The sequence below is a fragment of the Heloderma suspectum genome, chromosome 6 (genome assembly GCF_057233095.1).
Source record: "Heloderma suspectum isolate Gila_16-S chromosome 6, 16-S_ref, whole genome shotgun sequence".
NCBI classification, from domain to species: domain Eukaryota; kingdom Metazoa; phylum Chordata; class Lepidosauria; order Squamata; family Helodermatidae; genus Heloderma; species Heloderma suspectum.
The window spans coordinates 96,401,857-96,428,215 of record NC_139463.1 but is presented as its reverse complement, the minus strand read 5'-3'; the positions used below and the strand labels follow the sequence as shown (position 1 = coordinate 96,428,215).

Here is a 26,359-nt window from a genome sequence, read left to right as displayed (position 1 = left end):
TTTTTTAAGTTATTTCCAAAAATGAGTTCATTCTTGTTTCTTTACGAGGTTCCAATAGTCTCAAACGTGGATCCACAAAAAAAAAAAAAAAGGGGTGTGTGGAGAAAAAGAAGAAATGCAAATAGAAGTCCCTCAAGGAAAGGAAAAAACAAACACTTTCCTCTCTCCATCACCAAGGGTCAATGGAGAGAAACAAAATCATAATTGAACCTTAGAATGGGGGGTGTCTCTAAGTGCCGTTCTTCTCCTAAACTCCAACCCTCCTGGGGTTTATCTACAAGACGAAGCCTAGTTGATGCTCAACCATCGTACCCCACTTGAATTTGGCAGCAGATATGCTTGAGAATGCCGTTTTTCCTGCTCGTATTTGAAGACCAACTGCTTTCTTACGCTGCAATCCTAAACACACTGACCAAGGAGAAAGCCCCATGAAATACAGTCGGACTTCCTTCAGAGTAAACATGGTAGGACTGCACTGTTCACTTTCTTTTCAGGAAATGGAGGATCAAGAAGGCACCTTTATTCCACACAAACACCCAAACTCATCTCTCTAGTCCAGTGTGGGTGGGTGCGCGCTGAACTGTCTGTTAGAACCCCAAGAGCCACCTCAGCTAAAAAAAGGTAAGATGGCTGTAACTGGCCCAGCCCTTCTGGAAGGAAAGCCCGCCTCTTGATTTCCAGAGAAAAATGGGAGGGGGAAGAGAGAGAAACATCCATCAGAAAGTGCTGGGTAGGGTGGGGTGAAAAGTACCTCTGGAGAGAGAGGAGGAGACCTCCTGCTTTGTGTGCTCTTTTAAAAATTAGATTCATTGACTGAATTTTTTCGTGAGGGAGGGAAGAAAGGAGGGGAATTCGCTACTGAAGAAATAGGTTGCTGGATTTCATCCAGAACCAGCCTCTTGCACAGAAGCGGGGGCGGGGGACAAACTAGGGAAGGTGCAGCTTTCCCCATTGCTGCAGTGCTACCATGGGGAGAAGCGGCACTTGTCAGAATTCTCCCTTCTATATACGAACAATTTTAAAACAAAGGCGCCCTGCGCCGCATGGAACCCTGTGGCCCCACAGAATGGGATGCTGGGAAGTCGGACTCCACAGTCCTCTTGTCTTCGTGGATCCGCTGACTCAGCTCAACTCTGCGACAGAGCAAAAAAACACACACACGGGAGAATAGCATTAGTTTGAGAGGAAGGAAGAGTGGCTTCCGGGCCCCCTCTCATCTTCACATGTTCCAGGGAACAGACACTGCTCTAGCTGCTGAGGGTGGGAGGGGAGAAACCCCTCCAGTGTCTCTTTCACCCTACACGCACTACACGGGGGGGGGGGGGGGAGCCTAGAGTCAGGGCAGAGGAGCTCACCAGGTAGCACCAGCAACCCAAAAGGTTGCTTGGGGCAGCCACATTTTTCGGGCAACGCTGAAGCAGCCTGTGATCAGAGACAGGCCCCAGAATCCTTTGCAAAACCGTGCACAACTCAACAGCCACGTGCCAGTGTCCCGTGCCACGCTGCAAGGTACCCTGAGGCACATGCCCCTCAGATCACATGGCGCAACCCCTTGGGGCAGCAAGCGTTTCTTGGGCCTGCTCTGTAGGGTGAAGAGCACAGGAGGGTCTCTGCCGAGTCCCCCTCACCCATCCAGTGTTCCTTTTCCCTCCCCACCCACTCCAAGTTTCAGATTGTGACATGGATGGGGCTCTGGAGATGGTCGGCAAGGTTTTCCATATCGGGCAGGCTTGGCATGTCCGGTCCTGCAGTGGGCTCTCTCAAGTGGATCCTTTGGTGGTAGATCATGCTGTGTCTCCTCCTGAACCTCACCCCGCACTCACCACACTGATATGGTCTCTCTCCGGTATGGATCCGCAGGTGCCGAGTGAGGTGAGACTGCCGGCCGAACCTTTTCCCGCACTCGATGCAGGGGTAGGGTCTCTCCCCGGTGTGGGTGATCCGGTGCCGGGTCAGGTGAGACTGCCGGCTGAACGTCTTCCCGCACTCGGCGCAGGGGTAGACCTTACTCCCTAGGTGGGTCTTCTGGTGTCTCGTGAGCCCATAGAGGTCATGGAAGATTTTCCCACACTCCATGCACTGGTAGGCTTGCTTTTCGGTGTGGGTCCGCTGATGGGCAGCCAGCTCCGAGGGCCATATGAACCCCTTCCCGCACTCGGTGCAGAAGTAACGTTTCTCCCCCGTGTGGATTCTCTGGTGCGTGGCGAGTTCTGATGGCCACCGGAAGGCCTTGCCACACTCTCCGCAGAGGTGCCGTTTCTCAGCCACGTTGGCACCCAAATACGTCGTAAGATGAGGTGGCCGGCTGTTGCCGATCCCACAATTTGTGGCAAGCGGTGTGTTGTCACCCGTGTGGGTTCTCTGGTGTGCGGCGAGCTCCGACGGCCACTGGAACCCTTTCCCGCACTCTGCGCAGAGGTAGTGTTTGTTTTTGTTGTGGGTCTTCTGGTGTGTGGCGAGCTCTGATGGCCAGCGGAACCCTTTCCCACACTCCGGGCAGAGGTGCGGCTTCTTGACCGTGTGGGGCTTTGCAAAGTCGACAGCTGGAGGGGTTTTCTCGCCTGTGAAAACACTCGGATGCATTGCAAACTCCGACGGCCAGTGGAACAACGTCTCAGGATCCAGGGCGCACTGCGCCTGCTCGCCTGTGTGGATTCTCTGGTGGATGGCAAGCTCTGTCGACCACCGGAACCTCTTGCCACATTCCGTACAAAGGTGGCATTCCTCACCCATGTGAGTTTTCTGGTGCCGGGTGAGATGCGAGGATCGGCCAAACTGCTTCCCACACTCGGCACAGTGATAGGATTTTGGCCTAGTGTGGACCTTCTGGTGTAGGGCCAGCTCAGACTGGCACCGGAACCGTTTCCCGCACTCCATGCAGGGGTGGCGTTTCTCTCTCACACGGATCCTCTTTGGGACCAAGCGCTGCATCGCTCCGTTGATCCTTTCTCCAAATTCAAACTGTGGGTCCGCTCTGCTGGGGGTCCTGGCACCTGCTTTGAAGATGGGGCAGAAGAGAATTCACAAGTTTAACTGGGTGGAATGCTAGAGCTGTCGCCCAATTAAAGCAATACTGGTCGATTAATGGAATGAGTTTTAGATAGTCAATTAAACCGATAAGGGCTGCAATGCTATGCACACTTACCTGGGAGTAAGGCCCACTGAATTCTATGGGACTTACTTCTGAGTAGACACGCCTAGGATTGCCCTGTAAGTCTGCACTTGAAAAAAAAGAAACATCTAAACAGGGTTGGGGGGGCTGTACTTCCTTGGTTTTGGATGATACACTCATGTGTCACAGCGAGCACCGTCTCAGAAGAGGCATTCCCCCTTCTCTCTTCTCCATGACAGAATGCCTCTTCTAAGATTGTGCTTGCCATCTGCAGTTTTTCAAAGTACTTGATTTAAAATTCACAACCACTGCATTGCATCCAACCTTCCTTTTCCATTCTCCCCCCTCAACAGTCAGTATTCCAGCCCACTGACCATTCCCAAAACGCATTAGGCTGGTTTGGGGGGGGGGGGTGTCTCTCCCTTTACGGGTTTTTGCCCCTAAATTTATTTTTGGTAATTTTGCAAACATTGGGGCTTCCTGAAGCCTGCTGATACCTTTCCTCTCGTGTATGGATGGTGCCGTTTTGGCTAAATATGGACCAGCACTTGGAAATGAGTTCTCTATTGGTATGTATAATAAATTGAAATAGGGGCACCATTTCAGTCATTTATTACATGGATGGGAAACCTGTGGCCCTCTAGTTGTTGGGACTCTAACCCCCAGCAGCCCCAGCCAGCATGGCCAATGGTCAGGAATGATGCGAGTTGTAGTTCAGCAACCTCTGGAGGGCCACAGGTCCTTCACACCAGTGCTCGATAATCTAACTGATTAAACACTTTCAATCGGGCTTCAGGCCTGGTTTTGGAATGGAAACTGCCCTGGTCGCCCTGTGGGATGACCTCTGCCGGGAGAGGAACAGGGGGAGTGCAACCCTGTTGATTCTTTGGGACCTCTCAGCAGCTTTCGATACCATCGACCATGGTATCCTTCTGGATAGGTTGTCTGGGTTGGGAGTTGGAGGCACTGCACTACAGTGTTCCGCTCCTACTTGGATGGCCGATTCCAGAAGGTGGTGCTGGGGGATTGTTGCTCTGTGCCATGGCAATTGTGCCATGGGGTTCCACAGAGCTCTATTTTATCCCCTATGCTGTTTAACATCTACATGAAACCGCTGGGGGAGGTTATCCGGAGGTGTGGGCTGAGGTGCCATCAATATGCGGATGACACCTAGCTCTACCTCTCTTTCTCATCAAAACCAGGTGAGGCAGTGGCTGTTCTGAATCAGTGCCTGGGCATGGTAATGGACTAGATGAGGGCCAATAAACTGCAACTCAATCCAGACAAGACGGAGGTACTGTTAGTGGGTGGTTCGTCTGCCCGGCTAGGTGATATTCAACCTGTTCTGGAGGGGGTTGCACTCCCCCTAATGGATCACGTTCGTAGTTTGGAGGTGCTCTTGGATCCAGAACTGTCACCTGAGGCACAGGTGAACTCAGTGGCACGGAGCATTTTTTATCAGCTTAGGCTGGTATACCAACTACACCCTTATCTGGACAGAGAGAGCCTAGCTACAGTTATCCATGCTCTGATAACTTCTCATCTGGATTACTGCAATGACTTATACGTGGGGCTGCCTTTGAAAACGATCCAGAAACTTCAGCTGGTCCAAAAGAGGGCAGCAAGATTGTTAACAGGGACTGGCCTGCGAGCTCATATTACGCCAGTACTTTTCCAGCTGCACTGGCTGCCAGTCCATTTCTGGGCCCGATTCAAAGTGCTGGTATTAACATTTAAAGCCCTTAAAGGCTTGGGGCCAGGTTATCTGAAGGATCGCCTCCTCCCATCTGTGCCTACCCAGACCTTAAGATCATCGTCAGTGGCCCTTCTCCGTGAGCCCCTGCCAAAGGAAGTGAGGCGGGTGGCTACTAGGAGGAGGGCTTTTTCTGCTGTGGCACCCCGGCTCTGGAATGAGCTCCCTGGTGAGGTTCGCCTGGCACCTACATTGTATTCCTTTCGGCGCCAGGTGAAGACCTTTTTATTTTCCCAGGCATTTTAGCATTTTAGCTTTCTAAACTTTTAGCTTTGCTGTTTTAAATTTGTATTTTAAACTCCTGCACTGCTGCTAGGTTTTATTGTGGTTGTATTGTTATATTGTGGTTTTAATGTTCTATATATTTTAAATTGTTTTATTGTGTGCTGTTTGGTTTTAATTTTTGTGAACCGCCCAGAGAGCTTCAGCTACTGGGCGGTATAGAAATTAATTAAATAAATAAATAAAACACTGCAGTCCTAAGTAATTTAGTAAAGGAGCCACTCACACACGCAGGATCAAACCTTGCCAGCTCCGGTAAAAGTATAACTGTCAGCTCACTCCTATGCACTTTCTTGTGAGCAAGCCCAACTGAACTCCAAGCGGCTTGTTCCTAATTCAGTATGCAAGGGATTGATTGCACCATTATGTTTTCCAAGTCGGCAACATGAGCCTTTATTTGTGGCGCAACCACATCACAACAATGTAGGTGGTTTTTACCACAGCTAAGCCTTGTGGCAAGTAGGCACGTGCTACAATTCTGCAACCAAAAAGCACAGATAAGAATTAATACAATCTCAGATTTTTTCTATTTTGCAAAGCACACTTTTCTAGTCCTTATGGCTATGAAGATCTGCTTGAATGTGGGTGGGCAATGCCTGGAAGGCTCTCAGAACCCAGACTGGTGGCTGAAAAAGATTTCCAGTGGCTGAAGGCCACTTTCAGCCACTGGAAACTACCCAGGGAGGTGGTGGGCTCTCCCACACTGGAGGCATTCAAGACGAGGCTGGGCAGCCATCTGTCAGGGATGGTCTGACTTGGATTCCTGCATTGAGCAGGGGATTGGAATCAATGGCCTTGTAGGCCCCTTCCAACCCTACTATTCTATGATTCTATGAAGGTGAAGCTTCACCCCTCTGCCTCCTAAGATTTCTACAGCCATTTCAGGCATATCCTCATAGCCATAAAGGCTAGAACCATGTGCCTTTTTGCCCTTTGCCATGGCCAGCACATCCAGAATAAATTAGGCAAAATAGTAAAAATTGCCTAACGAAATTATTGTACATTTGCTTGATTTTGTATTAATTTATACAGGTTGCAGAATCCAGCTTTCCTGAGCCAAAAATTGAGATTGCCTGTGCACAGAATAGGGCCCAGCTCCTCCCTGCTTTGTCCCTTGTGGTACTGAAAAAGCCCTCCAGCCCCTGGGGACCAAAGAGTGATGCTTAATGGCACCAGCCCTTTCAGGACAAGCAACTATGTTTGGGAACAGTGCTCTGAAGCAGAAGGAATAATGAGCTGAACTTTCTGTAATTGCTTGCAACTTGGGTGAGGAACATTTTTCAGCCCAAGGGCTGCAGACCCTTGTGGCTCACCTTCCAGGGGCTACACGCCAGCAGTGGCTGGGCCCAAACCAAAAAATGGGCAGGGTCACCCACTCTCTCTCATCCACACATGCACCCACACATAACACATACTAACACCCATTCCTTCACACACATGAAGATTCCACCCCTGCCCCATGTGGCAATTAGAATTTTAAAAAGCCTCCCATTGGTTCCAAAGTTTGGCTCCAATGGGAGGCTTTTTCAAGTCTAATGGGAGGCTTTTGGCTCCAATGTGAGGTTTTTCCCCAAGTCTAATGGGAAGCTTTTTCAAGTCTAATTGCTATGCTGGGAAGGAAATGTTGAGATTGTAATGCACAGGGAAGGTTAAACTGTCCCTCCCCAGTTGTGATCTTATTTATTTCTATACTGCCCAATAGCCAAAGCTCTCTGGGCAGTTCACAAAAATCTTGATGAAGATCACACCATACATGGCTGTGAGGCTTGTGGGGCGGGGGGAGGCAAAGGGAACTTTCTAAAATAAACAGAACTGCTGTGTGTGAGGAGGTGGTGATGAAGGAACAGCCATGGGCCAGAACTCTGTGAGCTGGTGCTGGCTTGCAGGGCGATGGTCCTCTACCCCTATGGGCTACAAAATGATGGGGGGTTGGATGGGCTACAAACCTACCTCACAGAGTTCTTGTGAGGATAAAACTGGGGGAAGAGGAGATCCATGCCTGCCATCCTGATTTCCTTGGGGGAAGGGCAGGATATAATTGTAATAAAATAAACAATAACAAAGCAGAAAGGTTGCAAACTGTTTTGAGAACCTGATGGTTAAAAAAATGGGGTACACACCTGAAAAAGAAACCATAAAACAAACGGGCTGAAAAGTTCTGAGACTTGGCTCTGGAAAACAGGTTCCAAAAACATTCGCCCCTTGGCTGCCCCAGTGTGATGCTCCAAGGACGGCCCAAAACATTTTGGACCCCAGGCAGGAAATCCAAGTGGCGCCCCCTCCTGGTGGACAAACAGAGCAAACTAAGAACACAATCCTATGCAAGTTTCGACAGAAAACAATTCTGCAATTCCCAGCATGCCTCAGCCAGCCATGCTGGCTGGGGCATGCTGGGAGTTATATCACTTTTTTCTGTCTAAACATGCATAGGATTGTGCCTTAAATTGCTGGCCCTCTGCTGCCCTAATGATCCTGAAGCAAACTATTGCATCCTGCCCAGAGGAAGGGACAACATGTGATGCCTTGACCACCTTGTGTTCAGGACCTACCTGAGCCTCCTTCATCTGCTGAAGAATCCCATGTTGCCTCTGTGTCAGAAGAACCTACACAGGAAGAGAAGGAACAATGCCTGAGGGTTAACTTGAGGCATGCCTCAGGGCCATAAATGATCTGTACCCCTCACAGTGCACCAGAATTCTTTAAGACAGGAAGCTGGAATGCCCTCACCTGGATATCTTTAACTCCATCACAGACCATAACTCTCTCACACCATCACTATGGTAAAAACGCCCTGAGAAGGATGTACAGTCCAGCACTGAAGTGCTGGAGCAGATTGTTCTGATGCCACCTGAGCTCACTTTGGCCCTGAAGGCCCAGATCAAGTTGGAAGGAGCCTCTTCAAAGACATTCCATTAAGGAAGGTAGATCAGTGGGAGCTGGGAGCAAGGCCTCGAGTGCTGTTGCTTCCAGAATAAGCCCCTCCCCCCCTTCAAGCAGTTCATCAATGAACCTCCCTTTTAAGATTCTGGGGGGAAAACAGCAAGCGATCATTTGATGACTGCTTTGGGCGTTTGAACATGGAGCAGCCTGGTTCAGATGCAATGGCTGATCTGGAGAGTACGGCAAATAATGGTTTTGCTCAAACCATGGAGGGCAGAAAGGAATCTAAAGGAGGAAGGAAGAGAGTCGTGTCTGATCGTTCAAACCATAGGTTGGAGGATCATCTGAACTATCCCCGTGTGCTTTTTTAACCATCTGTTGTATTTTGTATGATACATTTTATGCTTGGACTGTTTTCTATCTTGTAAGACCCTCCAATGAAAGACAGGAACAAATGTATTATAGAAAATGATAAATAAACCAAAACAGCAGCAGCCCGAGGAACTAAGAGCAGGGAACAAAAAATTCTTACCCAGCAAACAGATGTCCACATCACCCCTCTGCTCAGCATCCATGCTCATGTCTCCCTGTTCAGCATCCGAAAGGGGCTGGTCTTCATCAGGAAAATTCACCACCACCTCCTCAAATAGGTCTGAATCCTGAAACAACAAGCAAAGAACCACAGTCAACAAAAGACTGGAGAAGGGCTGGTAATTGTTACACTAACAAAACTAAAAAAAGGACTAAGTGGGGATCCACAGGAATCTCTCTCTCTCTCTCTCTCTCACACACACATGCATAAAGCCAGTGGGCCAATTCAGATATTTAGACCAAACTATTATGGCTGTCAGGTCCTAGCTAAGGGCTCATCAAGGTCCTTCCACCTTGACATTGCTCTGGTTCCTCGGTGGACTTCCTGGTTACATCCAAATTGGCAAATCAATGTATTCATTAAATTTATGTCTCGCTTGTCCACCAAAAAGAGTGCTCAAGGTGGCTGACAATAAAATACAGATAAAAAACAAAATCTGAATTAAAAGATGATACAAAAACAAATAAATTCAAAACACAACCATCAAAAGAAACAGACAGCACCCAACCAGTTAAAAAACCCTTCAGCAGAATGGCTTACATGCCAAAGGCCTGCCTGAATAAAAACCTCTTTGCCTCCTGGCAGAAGGACAACAAAGAGGGAGCCAAGCTAGCCTCCCTCAGCAGGAAGTTCCAGAGCCTGGGAGCCACCACTAAGGAGGCCCTCTCATGTAATGTGTTACAGGTAGGAAGGATAATTGAAATACAAAATGGGTGCTCTTTAGAACACTTAGGGGTGGGCAAGGGAGAATCTGGAACAAGGCTCAATCTAGGGCTCCCACATTTCATAGCATCCAGTATTTGTATCTGTTTTCATTTCTTTTAATTGGGCTATTTTATTTGCATTTTAGTGTACTGACATTCACTGATGAGAGTGAAACACACTGTTGCATCCTATTCACCCATGGGTAAATACTAGTTTATGTTTCAACACAATGAACTTGTCTTGGTTTGGGAAGGGGTGCATCTGAAGCTTGGCTTTAATAATGGGCTGAATCCAATCTAGTCAAAGTTAGGTTTTGTTGTTTATTCGGTCAGTCGCTTCCGACTCTTCGTGACTTCATGGACCAGCCCACGCCAGAGCTTCCTGTTGGCCGTCGCCACCCCCAGCTCCCCCAAGGTCGAGTCCGCCACCTCCAGAATATCATCCAACTCTCTGTACATAGAAGAACCTCTCTGCCATGACCTTCCCGTCTTGGGTGTCCCTTCACGGTTTAGCTCATGACGTCATTGAGGTGCTCAAGCTCCAGCACCACAAAAAGGTAACGCTCTCCTCTGCTGGAGAAAGTTAGGTTAGACCCACTGAAATCAATGGGACTCAAGTTACTCCAAGTCCCATTGAATTTAGCAGTTTTACTCTTAAGCATGGCTACAGCTGGATCCAACCCAATGTCTCTCTAATTCGGCCTGCATCTATTAAGAGCGAAGTAACACAATCAGCAGAATCCCACGGCACAGTTCTTGCTGAGCTGTACCACTTCACGCTGCAGGTGGGGGAATCACATGGCACCCTGACCCCCGATAAAAACTCTCTGTACATAGAAGGACAAGATATTTGGGAATAGGCATCTCATTCAAATGTGCATTCCCCTATCAGCAGTCTAAAGTGGAACAGCCCAGCAAGAACCTGTGTCACATGATTCTGCCAATCATGGCTATAATTCCACCTCCATGAGCTCTTTTGGAAATCTAGATTTAGTTAATGCTCTCCTGGGCTGAGCCTAACTTCATCTGAATTATTTTTAAAAACCAAATTGGGATCAAGTTACCTGTGGGAGGGCCTTCTATTATATCAACACACCCATTCATTGAGATATACAGAGGGCCTCCCTGGGTGTTCTGTCACCTGCACAAGTACATCTGACAGCAACCAGAGGGAGGGTCTGTTCAGTTGTGACCTCTGAAATTCTCTCCCCCTTGCAGTATGACAGGAACCAGTGTTGATGGTATTTTGGTGCCTGCTGAAGATGTATTTGTTGACCAAGCATTTGCTGATGTTAACGGCTAGCTTTGTTAGATTTCCTGTTTTATTGTGGATTTTAATCTCAATTTCAATTGCTTCGAATTAATATTGTACACCACCCCGGATTTTGTTAATGAAGGGTCCTATATAAACATTTATATGAATATTTTAAATAAATAGACAGTGGATCTCTTAACCAATATTCCTCTATCTTGGTCAGTCGTAAGAGGTACTGACGTACTAAGGGGCGAGCCTGGAGTTGATCATATTCCACTGCACTCACAAAATAAGATTAAAATACTTTTAACGCCTGCAAATAACAAGCAAGGACTGGAATTTCTGCTAGAGATAACAGATCTTGCATTAAAGCCCCTCTTCTGTGTTTCAAGGCCATGCAAATTCCAGCACCCTTCACAGCCTAGGACTTATGGCTCCCTCTGTCCGCTTCTCCATTTCCTGCAAGAAACCACCAATAAAATCACACCCAGTCATGCCCTTTTGGCCAATCACGTAAACTATTTATGCAAAGGCACAGTTCCTGATCGCAAGTTGGTTTTCTCGGGACAGCAGTGCCTGCTTAGCAAAATCTGGGCCCTTACATTGGATCGCTTTCTATGCCTCGAACTGAGAGAGTGGACATTTTGTCCATTCTGCCAGCTTGGGGGAGAATGGCAGACGGCCAGCTGCTAGAAGAGTGGAGAAACCCTTTGTTTCCAGGCTGCGGGACTACAACTCCCAGAAGGCTTTGTGCCAGCTTCTGTGAATCCACTGCAAGTGGCAGGTGCAAAGGCAGGTGCAAAGTTCCTTCGGGGGGTTTGTAGCCAGCTATAACTCCCTTTGTAGGAGGCCAGCAGGACAGAATGAGAAAGATGGGAATAAGAGGAGAGCTAGGAACCCATGAGATGTGGGGAAGTTATTGTGACTCATAGTTAAGGACTGGGGTTGAGAGGCCCGCTGTGAGGCCCCGGAGACTAAAGGCCTGAGGAAGGAATAAAAGGACGTGGGGCTTAGAAGGTTCAAGACATTTTGGTGCCTCAGGCACAAAACGCAGTGTGGCGAGAGCCAGGGTGGTGTAGTGGTTAGAGAGTGTTGGACTGGGACTTGGGAGATCCAGGTTCTAGTCTCCACTTGGTCATGAAGCTCACTGTGTGACTCTGGGCTGGTTCCTGACTCTCAGCCTAACCTACCTCACAGGGCTGCTGTGAGAATGAAATGGAGAAAAGGAGGTTCATGCATGCCACTTTAGGATCCCTGGAGGAAAGGTGGAATATAATTGTAAATAATAATAATAATAATAATAATAATAATAATAATAATAATAATACCACCACCACCACCACCACCACCCATGCTGGCAAAAGTCTAACAATGCACTTAAATTATTAACCTTTTGCTACCCTGTAAAGGTACCCCAAGATTTTTGCTACCTTGGGCAGCTGGCCTTGCCGTGTGGGATACTGACGATGGAGATAGAGGAAAGACGGCAACCAGCATCTGATGTTAAAAAGAGAAGAGCAAGCACGGCTCAACTCAGCCAGAGGCCACTCCACCCTTTGACCTGGATTCCTGGCCCCTGGAATCCCAGCTATCTGTAATTACGTAGAGGATAAAGGAAGACCGCTGCCCCTGAACACCACAGCCCCGTCTCTAGGGCTGGCATCAAGGGAAGATATGGTCGGGAACCTGCCGAGGGCTCACGCCCCAGCAGGGGCCCGCTGAGAAGACCCCACTGGACTTGCTCCTCCTCTTCACCATCGCAACCTCCTTGTTCACCTGCCTCTTGCTCTGGCCCGGACAACGATGGTGGTGAGGCGGAGGAGCAGCAGATGCCACGGCCTGCTTGCTCCCTGGCTTGGTTCCTGTCAAGCAAGCAAGTGGTAGTAATGAGGAGAGAGGAGGAGCAATGGCAGCTGGTGACAGCGGCAGTGAGAAGGTAGACTCACTGGGGGGGGCATTGGGGGTGTCTTGCTCAAGGCCCCTCAAAAACCTGGAGCTGGCACTGCCTGTGTCTCATTCTCCCCCCCACCCCCAATCCCCAGTAATGTCTAGTAACACGCAAAACGCACGGTGTGACGTCACTGCCGTGTGTGTTTTCCCCCCTCCTGTTCCACTTCATTGGTAGGGAAACCTGGAGCACAGTGACGCCACATCAACCACTTCACGCTGCCGGACACTGCCAGGGAGAGACAGGCACGCAGGGCTGCCATTTTCAGAGGCGGCCAGACATCTTCTATCATGTCTTGTTCTGGCTTCAAGTGCATTGCTCCACCTTTCGCTGAAGTGGTATGGTCTATTCTACCTACCACATACACACACACGATTTTATCACTTCATTCTGCTGTGTGCCTAGACCGGGCTGTTGTGTTGCCTTCGATAAGGAAACCTCAAAAAGATGGGAAGATTTTAAAATGTTCAAACCAGGGAGCCAAAACCGACTTAATAACTGTGAGGCCCTGTTAAACATGTGTGCCCCTTATTAAAGGTCTGGCATCCAAAACCAGGTAAGGCTGGAAATGCACTCTGCACCAACCCAGAGGCACTCTGTTCCTTATTTAGTTTGTTCTAAGGCTGAATCTAGGCACTGAAATCGGAGCCCAAGGTACATCCTCCTTAACTGACGTCCTGACTCCAAGTAATGAAGGGATACGTATCAGCGTCTGGCGGTAGCTGCTGCTAGCATTCCAATCTGGCATGCCAAGTCCAACTACATGTCTGTGCCCTAAGTGTATCGGGGGGGAGGGTCTTCCTCTCGTACAAATTTCCGCAAAGTATTAAGATCAGCTTGCAAGAAGCCACTTCAAATTCCAATTATCCAGAAGCCTGACTGGGTTCCCCAAGAAACAGGGCCTTTTGGGGTCACTGGAATGCCCTTTTGCATTTGTTTGTTTAGCTCCCCTCTCCCAATGTTTCAGAAGCATGCAAAGACCATTTTAAGACGCAATCCTATGAATGTTTAGACAGGAGAAAGTGTGGCTGGGGCATGCTGGGAGTTGTAAGACTTTTTTCTGTCTAAACATGCAAAGGATTGAGCCCTGAACGTATTTATCTAAAGGATCGCCTCTTACCATATGTTTCTGCCCGTGCCCTGAGATCAATCACCATCTGAGGCCCTGCTCTGAGGACACCCACACACTGAGACTAGGTTGGTGGCTAGTCGTGAGTGGGCCTTTTCTGTGGTAGCCCCCAAATTGTGAAATGTTCTCCCTAGAGAGGTCTACCAGGCAAAGACTTTTTTTATTCTTCCAGGTTGCTTAAAGGCCTTTATAAAAGAATGGCTAACAGCTGTTTTTGTTTGTTTTTAATGGTATGTTTAAAGCTGCATTTTAAAATCATATTTTTCCATGTTTTGGATGCTTGGATATTGATCTCTTCTTTTAAAATCATTTTCAATTACTGTTGCTGCTTTTAAAATTAAAAATTCCTTTTAATCTGTTTCATCATTGGTTTTGTTGTATTTGTTTTTATCATATATGTTGCCCTGAGAGCTTTGGCTATATGGCGACTCATAAATGGAACAAATGAATGAATGAATACATTTTGTCATACTTTTAGGGTTTAACTAACTTATATAAGTGGGTGTACAACAAATTGTAGCTGTATGTCAGCCTTCTCAAACTGGTGTCCTCCAAAAGTATGGGAGTACAACTCCTAGCAACCCTCAGCCACGCTGGCTGAGGGATGCTGGGAGTTGTCGTCCAACCTATCTGTAAGACACCAGTTTGGAGAAGGCTGCCATGTGGAGTGTTTTCTGTTCAGAATTCCAGCCATTCCATTCCGTTCCATCCCACCTGGTCCATCCCCTCAACAGTCAGTTAGCACACCTCAGTCATCACTGGGCTGCGTTTGCCCCGCTCCCTGGCCACCTTAGGGGATTTTTTCCCTAAATATTTGTTGTACGTCTGCAAATTTCATGGCTTGTTTATTTTATTTACAATATTTGTATAATGTTCTGTATCTAAAACAGATTCCAGAGTGGTGAACGTAAGAAGTAGAAAAGAATAAAAAAGATAAAAAGAATTAAAACACCATTATTAAAATTGTTCTTTTAAAAACAGAATGCCAATGAAAACCATGGCTGGTTATTTAAGGAATGCTTCCTTGAAAAGAGCTGTTTTTAGGAGGAGCAGAAGCAGCACAGTTTTGGTGCCTGCTTGACCACCAGGGGCAGGGAGTTCCAAAGAAAGGGGTCCGCCACACTGAAAGCTCTTCTCCAGGTGGACTCCAATTGGGCCAAAGGTCCATGTGGAACCACCACAATCCCTCTGATGACCTCAGTGACTCGGCAGGTTGGTAAGGGAGAAGGCGCTCTATCCTGGTCCCAAGTTGTCCAGGGCTTTGTATGCTAGTACCCAAACCTTAAATGTCGCCCAGTAGCGAACAGGTAGCCATTCCAAATCCTTCAGCAAAGGAGTTGCATGCTGAAGAGGGGAAGCTCCCGACAACAGCCAAGCTGCTGTGTTCTGCAGCAGCTCCAGCTTCTGGACCAGCCTTAAGGGTAGCCCCACATAGAGTGCATTGCAGTAATCCAATCTTGAGGTTACTAGCGCCTCTACCACTGCGGCCAAGCTATCCCTGTCCAGGAGAGACTGTAGCCTCTCCCCAAAGCCTGTGGATACCTCCCCCTTGTCCCTGGGTGGTGCCATTTTGGCCACATAAACTAATGGCACTCATACCCGAACACTGGTAATAGAGGGGAATTATATATATATAATCTCCATTGTTTTATGGATGCTTTATATTGTTGTGTTGCTTTATGTAATTTTTGTTGTATTGTATGCTACTGGAAAGCACTATAGAAAATTCATCTATAATAACAACAACAATATAGAAGCAGCCATGCAATCTGCCACCAGCTTGGAGTGAGCAACTGCTCCCACAGCAAAACGCCCCCCGCCACCGGTCAATCCCTTGCCATCGCTCGTTCCTTCCCACCACTGCTGCAGTCTCCGCTACTTTCCTTGGATGTTTAAAACTGGGGGAGGTGGCTGGGACAACCTCACAAAGAAACCCGGCCCACCAATGAACCTCAAGATGATTGCAGGGAGGGGACTGGCAGCCTCTCACCTCCTCCTCTGGTCGCTCCGCCTCTTGCTGCTTGGCCAGGAACTCCTCCGCCAGGGCCACCGCCCGCGCGCAAGTCTCAGGACTGCATTCCCACACCCGGCTCCGAATCCCGGGCGGGAGGACGGCCAGGAACTGCTCCAGGATCAGCACGTCCAGAATCTGCTCCTTGGTCCGGTTCTTCGGCTTCAGCCAGTGATTGCAAAGCTCCCAAAGCTGCCCGCAGGCCTTGCGTGGCCCCTCGGTCTCCTGGTAGCAGAACTGCCGGAAGCGCCGGCGGGCCGTCTCCAGGGTGAAGCCGCCACTCCCTCCTGATGCGGAGGCCCGTGCCTTCCCGACGCTCCCTCTGTCTGCCCCAGGCAGGAGGGTGTGGGTTTCTTGGTGCCCCTCTTCCGCAAATGGTGCTCCCCACGGGGAGGAGGTGTTGTTCCCCACTTGCTCCAAAGCAGTAGGGAAGGCCTCCGGTTCGACATCTACCGGTGCCACCTCAGCCACTGGTGGAGCCTCTGGTGGTGGTGGTGGCGGTGGCGGCGGCAGCTGCACAACGTCAGGGGGTGGAGGCTGTGGTGCCTGTGACACTTCCTCCCACTGGACTTCCCAGCGCTGAGGTTGTGGTGCCTCCTCAAGTTGCTCCAGTTCGGCTGTGGGTGATGACTCCAACCCCAGAAGCTCCTCAACAGTCCCAGTGCATACCACAAGTAGGGAGTCGTCTCCTTCTTCTGCTCCCACTGTCTCTCGTGCAGGGCCTGATGGATTTTCCTCCTCCTCGTCATCCTCCTCCTCCTCTTCGTCGTCATCCTCCTCCTCCCCCTCTTCTTCTTCCTCCTCTTCCTCCTCCTCCTCCTCCTCTTCTCCATCTGGATCTACTACTATTTCCTCCTCCTCCTCCTCCTCCGCTCCATCTGCATCCACCACCACTTCTTCCTCATCTTCTCCTCCTTCCTCCTCCTCTTCAATGGTGATTTCTGGATACATCTCCTGCTCAAGCAACACCTTGAAATGGAGATCCAAGTCCCCCGATCCCTGCTCGGGCTCCATTTTGTCTTCCAAGAGGTAGACTGACTTATCCCAGTTGTAGACAGAGGTCTGGCCACCAAGGCCCCAAGTCTCACAGGCAAACATGGCGGGCAAACCAGTCTTCTGCCTCAGACGTCAACTGTAAGGTTAGGTGAAGGACAGTCAGCAGATTCCAGGGGACTGAGAGGATTTTGTCAGGGAGGCTGTTGCGTAGCAGAGTCCCTCCATACAGTGAGCAGATGTGGCTTCGAAAAAGTGTTCACAGGGGTGTTTCCACCCTGGCGGGGGGGAAAAAAAGTAGAACTATCATCCAATTAAAGGTATCTGAGTGGATCAATCGATTAAAACTTAAATTAATTAACTGGGTAAGCCTGCACAGGAATAAGGACAATGCTTCCATAGAAAAAATAAACACTCTGTTCTTAGATGATGGATGCCTTTGGCACTGCAGGAGCCATTTTAGACAAGGTGTTCCCTCCTGTGTGCATGAGAGAGAGCGCAAGAGCGCCAACACCTCTCCTAAGATGGGGCCTGCTCCCTGCAGTTTTTGTATTTAGAATTAAATACTTAATTGTTTTTAATGTAAATCTGCTGCTTCATTCATTGGGGTGCAATTTTTCCTATCGGACAAAAGGTCTGTAACAGATTAATCAAACCGATTCATAACTTAAATCAGAGGTACAGAACTTCAGACCCAAATCTGGCCTGCCTTGGGTTGCAAGCCAGCCCTCCGGTTGTTCCCCAGATGGGCCTGCCCCCTTCTCTTGGCACCATCCCTTTTCCCTACCACTGATCATGTGGTAGTTTCCTAGCTTTTGTGCAGTTTTTTCTCTGTTCCAAAAGGTTGAGATGCCTCTGCTAAGGCTTCGTTCCTTGCAGGAAGAGCTTTAAGCTAAAATATGCAGGTATTTTTGGCCCTGCCCTTTTGCCTTGGCCTCACCCACCACTGGAATGCAGCCCCTGAGAGCTCCTCCAAAATGGAATTCGGCCCTCGGGCTGAAAGAGGTTGTGCATCTCTGACTTAAACATTGTAAGCCTTTAAAAAAACAAAAGGAAAAAAGATAGAGGACTAAAACATTTGAGGGCTCAATCCTACGCATCTTCAGACAGAAAAAAGTCTTAAAACCCCCAGCATAGGAGTTGTAGGGCTTTTTTCTGTCTAAACATGCATAGGATTGCATCCTTAGACAGCCTGCCTCGGCAAATTTCCCCCCACAACAGCCAACAGTCACATCAAAAAGGGCAGGGGGTAGAAAACTGAGCACCATGATAGTGGTCCCCTGTATCTTTGCTTTTCTCCCAGTTTGATTCCAGGAGAGGAAGAAAGAGAAACCCTATTCAGTCATTCTGGCGATCAGCCTTCATTAACCTGGTGCCTTCTAGATGTTTTAGTCTTCAACTCCCAGCTGCCCCAGCCAGCATGGCCAATGATCAGGAATGATGGGAGTTGTAGTCCAAAACATCTCAAAGGCACTAGGTTGTTGAAGGCTGCTGTAGATTATTTACTTCAACACGCAAGTGGGGAAGGGGCTGTGCCAAGTAGCCCCGCCCCTGACGTCCATGTGTACAGCTGTAGGGAGGGGGCCTTTGCACAGACAACTGTGAAGATGTCACACAGCCCCTCATGAGAGCATCGGTGGCTGGGGCTGCTCATCCTGGCTTGCAGACTGAAGTGAGGAACTTACAAAATGCCTGAACAGGGCTAGAGAAAACACCTGAATGTGACATCCCGCTTCACTCACGGCTCTTAGCCAATCTGTACGTCCCAAATAAACTTGTAGCACAGCCTTCCAAGGACTGCACCACTTCAGAACACAGGTGAGGAGTCACATCATGGAGTGATTCTCCCCTCTCCCGGTCAAAAACTCCACGCCCCTGGAAACGTGGATGAGTTATTCTAACCTAGCCTTCCCCCTGATATGTTATTTTCCCCCCTGCATTCAGGTAATTTCTGATTACATTGGGAACTCAAGCACGCAACCCCCTCCCTGCCTTCTGAAATGGTACAGTCCACACAGGGTTGTCCCACATCTCTTTTTCTTTCTTTTCCCCTGGAACATGCGATTAGCCTTTCTGTCTTCTGGCCAGATGGCTTGAGAGAATGTCAAGGACATTTACTGTAACACAAAGCATTATGTTTCCCAGGCTCAAAAATGTGGTGCAGCTCTATGCTGAGGGTGCAATTAATTTGCAACTTGGCTGCTTGTCTCAAGCAAGTAGCAACCTTCGTGGCTTTGCTGCGCGCTCCCTTCCGCTCTCCTTTTGAGCAGCTCAAATCCTCATTTGTTGGTATAGACCCACAAACACTGATGGGGTGGCATAAAGAATAATAATTTACCAAGACCACATATTAAGCCAATATGGCACAGTGGCCAGCATTTTTTAAAGCGTTCCATAAAAAGAAACATGGAAAATGTCAAAATACTGTATCGGCTGTTTTACAGATTGTGTAAAATTTATTTTACAATACGTTTAAGTCACATGTTCACATAGCTGAACTGCCCCCTCCCAATTCCCCTCTCCCAAGAGAGGGGCTGTAGCACAGTGGCAGAACACCTGCTTCACATACAGAAAGTCCCAGGTTCAATCCCCAGTATCTCCATGTTGATCTACGAAAGAGTCCTGCCTGAAACCCTGGAGAGCCGCTGCCAGTCAGCGTTGACAATACTGGGCTAGATGGACTAATGGTCTGGCTCAGCATAAGGCACCTTCCTGTGCACGAGGATGATGCTGGCGTTTGTTGTCTCCTTCAAATGCAGAAGTCTCCATCACCCTTCAGGATCAAAAACGTTCACAAATACCCCACCATACCTATGGCCCCTCTCCACTTGTGGTTTTATCTCATAGCTCAACATAAAGCTAGACAACTAAGCGACAATGATAAGTCAGAAAGAAATCCAAAAGAACTTTATATTAGCAATTACTACATTGTGCTTACAGATGACTATATCAAATTCTAACCATCTTTCAAATGAGCTAAGCAAATCAAAAGTTTTCACACTTGTAATTGGTTGACAGACAGTAATGGGAGGACTCTAAATTTTTCCTATTTTTTAATATAGAAAAATGTATTGACCAACTGGATTTAAGGCGCAATCCTATGGAGATAGGCGGCTGCCTCTGAACTCAAAGGTGACTGCCCATCCAATGCAGGGCAGGAGAAGCACGGAGGGGATCATTCCCTCTGTGCTTCTCCTGCCCTGCATTTGCAGCTAGACAGCCGATTTCATCTGTCTAGCCGCGGGAAGGCAGAGCAGGGGAGGAGGCTGCGGGATGACACGTAGGATGTGTCGAACCAGCATTTCCGCCTTCCCCGCCCTGGAACGCCCCCCAGAAATGCCCCATTTTGGCTGCTCTGCACTCCTCTTGCAAGCGCGGACCATGGGGCTGTTCCGCGCTGCCTCCGAGGCAGCGCAGAAGGAAAGGAAGATCAGTTCTCCAGGAACTGACCTCGGACTGTGGGCTCCAAGGTCGGTTCCCAGAAAACCACATATCCTATGGCTGTCTAGCCGCTGACTAGCGGCCATAGGATTGCTCCCTTAAACTTCATGTAATTTTCTGTTCTTTATTTGTTTGTATGTATGTTTGTCTTTGTCTCTGTGTGTGTCTGTGTCATATGCTTCCTTCCTCTGCCATTAGTGTAGCAAAAGTGTTGACCTTCAATAGATTTTTATCAAGCTTAACACAGTCAACTTCAGTGAAAATGAATTTGAGAAAACATTTTCTATTTTTCAAAAATTTGGGGAAGGGACGCACACCCTTCTACAAGCAGCAACTTGTTCAAAGTGAGTTGTACTAATATCCACACTGAAGTTTCCCTCCCTCCCCATACCTGTAACAGAAATTACCAAGATGTTTGATTTTCTAAAAATTAGGGATACTTCCCCCCCCCAAAAAAGTCTCAAACTTTTTGGAAAACATGAATGGAAGCAAGATTACCATTAGTAACAAAAATCATTCTGAAAACAAACAAGCACAACACCAGGAGTATGGTTTCAAATATAGTTAAGACTTACACATTTACATATAAAAGGAAGATTTAAAAGCATCTACAGCAATTATGCCAGAACTGGTCTGCTTTTGATCCCAAATGTCCTTCCAATGGATATAAGCTGCAGATCCACACTCCCAAGTCATTGTTGGGGACTTTAAAAGTCAAAGGATTGGGGATCCAGCGGGGATCAAAATTAATTTCAATGGTTTCTCACCCCAAGTTCATCATAGACTTGAGGCATAAACATTGCTCATAAAACTGATGCCTGGATGATTCCCAAATCTCATTGTAAATCACCAAGCAATCCTGCATAGTGGTCCTGTGGCCAGGCCACGAACTGGTGAACACTAGTGCCAGAAGAACATTGCGGCGGGGGGGAGCAGAGGGTTGGGGGGAAGAGAACCAGTGACCAGAGGGGAGCAGGAGTGGGCAGGCAGGGAAAACAAACCTGTTTACCAGTTATAAGGAGCACAGATCATCCATTATGGGTCTTCTAGTTTACCTGCTCATAGTCACCTATGAGCAAATTAATCCAGAAACCCCATAATTTGTTTACAATTGGGATTAAGAAATGGATCCCCCTACTAATTAATTAACTAACTAATGGATTATTAAACACAGGATGGGGAAGAAGAGGCTGAATTGGGTGCTGATCCTGCATGGCATTTTTACTTACCCCAAACCTAAGCAGGTTATGTGCCCTTTTCAAAAGCAGGGAATAGGGCACAACCTTGCAAGGCAATGGGGAAACCTTTGCTGAAACACATCCCCTTCCCCAACATCAGAGAGGCTGAGAAACATCCCCCCCCCCCCGCCGCCCCAATCTTTCTGGTTGTAAACTCAGCTTCCTGTCCTCCCCCAACACAGATGTCTCAAATTTCCACCTCAAGCTCCCCACAGTAGCTTCCTGCCCCCTCCACCCAGCAGGAAAAAAATGTCTGTCCAGCCCCCCTCTCCTAACCCCCACACCATCTCCTAGCCCATCCTCCACCAGGAGAAAGATCTCCCCCCACCCCCAACACACACCCGCCCCCAATCCATCTGGCTGGAAACCCAGCTCCATGCTACCACCCTTTCCTCAGAGGAAGGAAGAAAGACCTTAACCATTCATTTCCCAGCCCCTAACCCTTCCCCCATATCCGAAGCCCATCCCTCCCCATAAACACAGTTCTCCGCCTCTCCCCCCCCCACCCCAAAGCAGGGAGGCCCTTGTGCATTTCCAGCCCCCTCCCCTTCTTCACCCCCCCTCCCCATTTGACACCAAGACAAGGGGAATGCAGCCATTTTGCCTCTTTGATGTGGCTGGGGGTGGGAGGGGCAAAGAGATGGCTAAGGTTTCTCCCTCTCCCCCCTTCTCTCGCCACCCCCCTCCGATCTCTGACATTTCTCAGCTCAGATTTTTGGGGATCAAAGAAAGCCCCCCCCCAATAAACTAAGTGCATTACACCCCCCCCTCCTCCTCCCGGCCTTGCACGTGGCTTTGCGAAATGGGGAGGCCCGCCCCTGCAACTCACCCTTGCCAGGGAGAGCCGGTCTTGCCTCCCGTCCCCTTGCACCAGATGCGGCTGCTTGGGGGGGGTGTTGCAACCCCAGACCTCGCCCCCCCACCCAAAAGGCGGAGCAGGAAGGCGCCTCCTCCTCTTCCTCCTTCCCCACGTGGGCGCCAAAGCATTAACCCTTTGCGCTTCCCAGGCGGTCCGCGCTGACCTCCCCCCAAATCAGAGGTTTTAAATGGCATTTTCTTCAAAGGCATTCATTCTGGCGTAGGGTTTTGTGGACGCTGCCCGCTTCGTCAGATGCAGTGGCGACGAGAGCTTATGCCGGAAATAAATGGGTTTGTCTTTAGGGGGCCGCAAGACTCTTTTGTTGGTTTTGCTGCTGCAGACTAACACGGCTGCCCCTCTGGCAATGGTTCAAATACATTGTAATGTTTTGGGGGGAGGGGGCGGCATGGATTTAGAAGCCAAAGCGGTGCGAAGTGGTCTCATTTGAAAACTGACTCTACCCAAACTTCCTTTATCCCAAAACAGGAAAAAATATTATAAATTCCTAGGCATTAGAATAAAATTATTATTAGTAGTAGTAGTAGTAGTAGTAGTATAAATAATGAATCCAGACAGGCCTTTGGTATATAACCTGATCTGTTGCTGAAGGGGTTTTAATTGGCTGGGTGCAGTTTATTGTTGTGTTTATAGGTTATTTCTTTTTATGTTATGTTTTAATTAAGATTTTGTTTTTAATCTGCATTTCATTGTTAGCCAACTTGAGTGCCATTTCTGAGTGCCACTAATACACTGACTGGGTTCAGACAACACAATAACCTATGTTTCAACAAAAGCCCAGGGTTCAGTGACAACCCACACTCAACCTTTGAGTGCGGGCTATTGTGTTGGTTGAGCCCTGTCAGTGTATTAGTCATTCAGGTGCTGCAGGACACTTTGTTAATTTCTCCCCTTGTCACCCCTGTCCCCCCAAAAAAGAAGCTAGAAGGAACACACTTTTTTTTTTTAAGGCCCTGCTAGACTCAAATAGTCTGTGTAGGTCAACAGTGGTTAAAGGGACCGTTCAAATGATAAAAATTAATTGAACAGGGCCTGGGCAGTCCAAATAAACAGCCAAGTTAGCATCAACTTCAAAATATACTTTTAATAACAAATATTAAACACTACAATTTAAGATTAATACTGGGCACTATGCAAAAATTGAGTCAAATCTCTAGTTCCTAGAACAGGGGTGGGCAACTTCAGGAGGTCTGGGGGCCATTTTTGACCCACTGGACTCCCCTTCCGCCTGTACACCTGTGGGTTGCATCCCACTCCTGCTGCCAGTGAAAATGGCGGCCATAGCCGAAATCCCAGCAGTTCTGGTGGGAAATAAGGCCTGTTTCCCAGCAGAATCACCTTTTCTGCAGAGAAACAGGGAGCGTGGGATGTCTCTCTGCAGAATGAGGCTGTTTGGTGGGCTGTTGGGAGTCTTTTTCTGCTGGGAAACAAGGCATGCGCTCCCCACACCTTGCTTCCTAGCAGAATTGCTGGGATTTGAGGGGTGGGGGGTGGCAGCGACAGCAGGGACCAGGCGGGGACCCAGAAATGGCTGTGGTGGACCACGGGTTGCCCACTGCTGGTTGATATACTGTTGTCTGTGTGCTGTGATTGGGTGCTGATTTGTGCCACATTTTATATTCTGCTGTGGAGATGCGGGCAGGTCAGTTGTTGGGAAGATGGTGATTTTGTAATTATTTTCCCCTTCCTCTGAAGTCAAAGTGGGGCATGAAGGGAATTCCTTCTGTCAACTCCAATATCAATGTAAAATTGTGCTGTCAGTGCAGTCATAATTTGAAGGGATGTAGGGTATGGTGTAGGGGTGCTCATTCCCTGTGTCCACCCTACTCTCCCCATGTGTCTGCCCTGTGTCAGCCATTTTGCTAGTGCATCTTCTCCGGTGTACCAGATGCTCCGGTGGTCTCTTCCACCAGTGTATTTGACAAGATGCACAGGGCATCTTTTGTGGTGGTGGTATATCTGGCATGACCCGAGCACAGTGGGGTTTCTGCCATATTCTATAGGATCCCGAGGCAGGCCGGATTTGGCCTGAGAGTCTGTGCCCCAGCTATAGCCCTCCAGCTGGCATATCTTGAGTATGGGAGTACACCTTTAGTCCTTTTTTCCCTTAAGCTAAAACACTCTTAACATTGTAGTCTTTCTTCTTTGGGAAGGCGTTCCAGCCCCCTGTTCATTTGGGCTGCCCTTTTGGCTGACGGGAAAACATCTGAATGGAATTCAGGCAGTGGAGGCTGGTGGCTGCGTTGTCAGTGGGGTGGTGAATCTCCACCAGATTTCAGTCAGAACTTTAAAGCAGCTATCCAAGGTGCTCTTTAGAGTTATCACTGGTTCTGACTGAAACCCAGAGCAGATTCACCATCACACTGACATTGGAGCCACCAGCCTCCACTGAACTCAAGTCAGTTTAGACTTTCCAGCTGGAGATATCATTCAAGTTTTGCTTGTGGGAAGCTAACTGTGTTCCGTATCTGGCTGCCAGGGCTCAGTGAGATCTCAGTCTCACTGCAGGTTCTTAACCCAGATATGAGGAGAAAGAACAGTTTTCACAAGGGGCACATCTGGATTTTATATCTGCTGCATATCATCAGTACCCATTTCTGGCAGCTGCTCAGAGTCAGACCTACCAGTAGGTAGAATGAAGTGGCCATCTCTGGTAGCGGATGCTCCGGTGGGGAGAGCAGTGTTCTCTGCTGTGATGCTGTGTTTTGAGTGGTCTTGTTTTTATACTTTTCATGCTTCTTGTTATGCCTTTTTCTGGCCTCTGCTACATTTAATGGATTGTTTATTGTGCTGTTTTTTAACATGAATTTTATCTTAGTTTTTATTGTGTTGCCCTGAGAGCTTTTAGTTATAGGGCGACTAATAAAATAAACAAACAAACAAACAAATAAGGTGTTGGAGGACAAAGCTGTGTGTATGCAATGCAGCCTGCCCTGGGCCCCATGAGACGACTTGCTGCCCTCCAGTGTGGTGGTGGAGGGCACTGTCTCATTGCCAGTGTTAAAGTAAGATTCAGCTCCTAGTGTGGTTAGCTTCTGTATATGCCTCCCCACCAGCTTGCTTTTTGCCTCAGGCAGCAAAATAGCATGTGCTAGTCTTGGCTATGATGCGCATAGAGGGCATTTCTAGGCACTGTCTTTTGCTCTGGCAGGTCATGGGCCCATCATTAATCACCCAAATGATGGTGGCCCAGAAAGCACTCTTATTGTCAAAGAATGACTTGTTGGCACATGACAGAGTTCAGTCACTAAAACCATAGAGATCTAGTCCTGTACTCTATCAAGTGTCATGCACACAGATCAGTGTGGTGGAACCTAGGCCTGCAGGCGAGATGTGGCCTCCAGGGTTCTCCAAATGTCTCCGCTCACCGCTGGAATGCGGCCTACCAAGAGCTTCTCTGAAACTGAAGTCTGCCCTAAGTCTGGAAGAGGCTCAACACCCCTGACATAGATGGTGCTATATAAATAACAATAACGACAACATAGACTTCCCAAGAACAGCAGGGCGTGCGTGGCGAGAAAAGAAATAAATCACTGTAGAACCCTAGCTAGTTGCTGCTGTTGGTGGGAAAGCCATGCTTGCTTCAACAAGAGCGACTATCATGCTGGTTTCGCCAATTCCCCAGTGTCACAGACACCGATTGGACAGTGCTGTATTACATCACTGCCAGGTATGTGACAAGTCCCTCGTCCTCTGCTCACACCATTTTGGAAGGACTTCCCAGTTTTGCACCTCTTTTTAATTTCAAGTTGTATGCGTCCATGCTCTGCATTGCTTGCAGGCAAACCTCAGTGTGTGTGTGTGTGTATATATGTGTGTGTGTGTGTGTGTGTGTGTATATATATATATATATGTAAGCAATCCCCAGCAGACCAAGAGTATCCCCTGCAAGGCACTCCTTATTCCTTTCTGTTATGTGTATGTGAATGAGGGTAATGTTGTTTCATGTATTTGTTCAGGCAGGCCTTTAGCATGTAAGCTGGTCTGTTGCAGAAGAGATTTTCAATTAGTTGGGTGCTATTTCTTTTATTGTTGTGTTTTTAATTGTGTTTTAATGGATCTCTTTTCAAGTTATATTTTAATTACGAATTTGTTTTTAATCCATATTTCATTATTGTTAGCTGCCTTGAGCAGTATTTTTGGC

At 48.2% G+C, this 26,359-nt stretch overlaps 1 protein-coding gene across 1 annotated transcript; it reads right to left on the bottom strand.

Annotated features, from left to right (window-relative positions):
* Window positions 1-1,638: 1,638 nt before the first annotated feature.
* On the bottom strand, window positions 1,639-22,236 carry LOC146341942 (uncharacterized). The gene is made up of 5 exons (XM_084805273.1): window positions 22,168-22,236; window positions 15,646-16,937; window positions 8,560-8,686; window positions 7,697-7,750; window positions 1,639-2,993 (listed from the first exon to the last, which is right to left on the bottom strand). Exons 2-5 carry the CDS (start codon window positions 16,762-16,764, stop codon window positions 1,669-1,671), a joined length of 2,625 nt encoding a protein of 874 aa, XP_084661399.1. The 5' UTR covers window positions 16,765-16,937; window positions 22,168-22,236; the 3' UTR covers window positions 1,639-1,668.
* Between the last annotated feature and the right edge of the window lie 4,123 nt (window positions 22,237-26,359).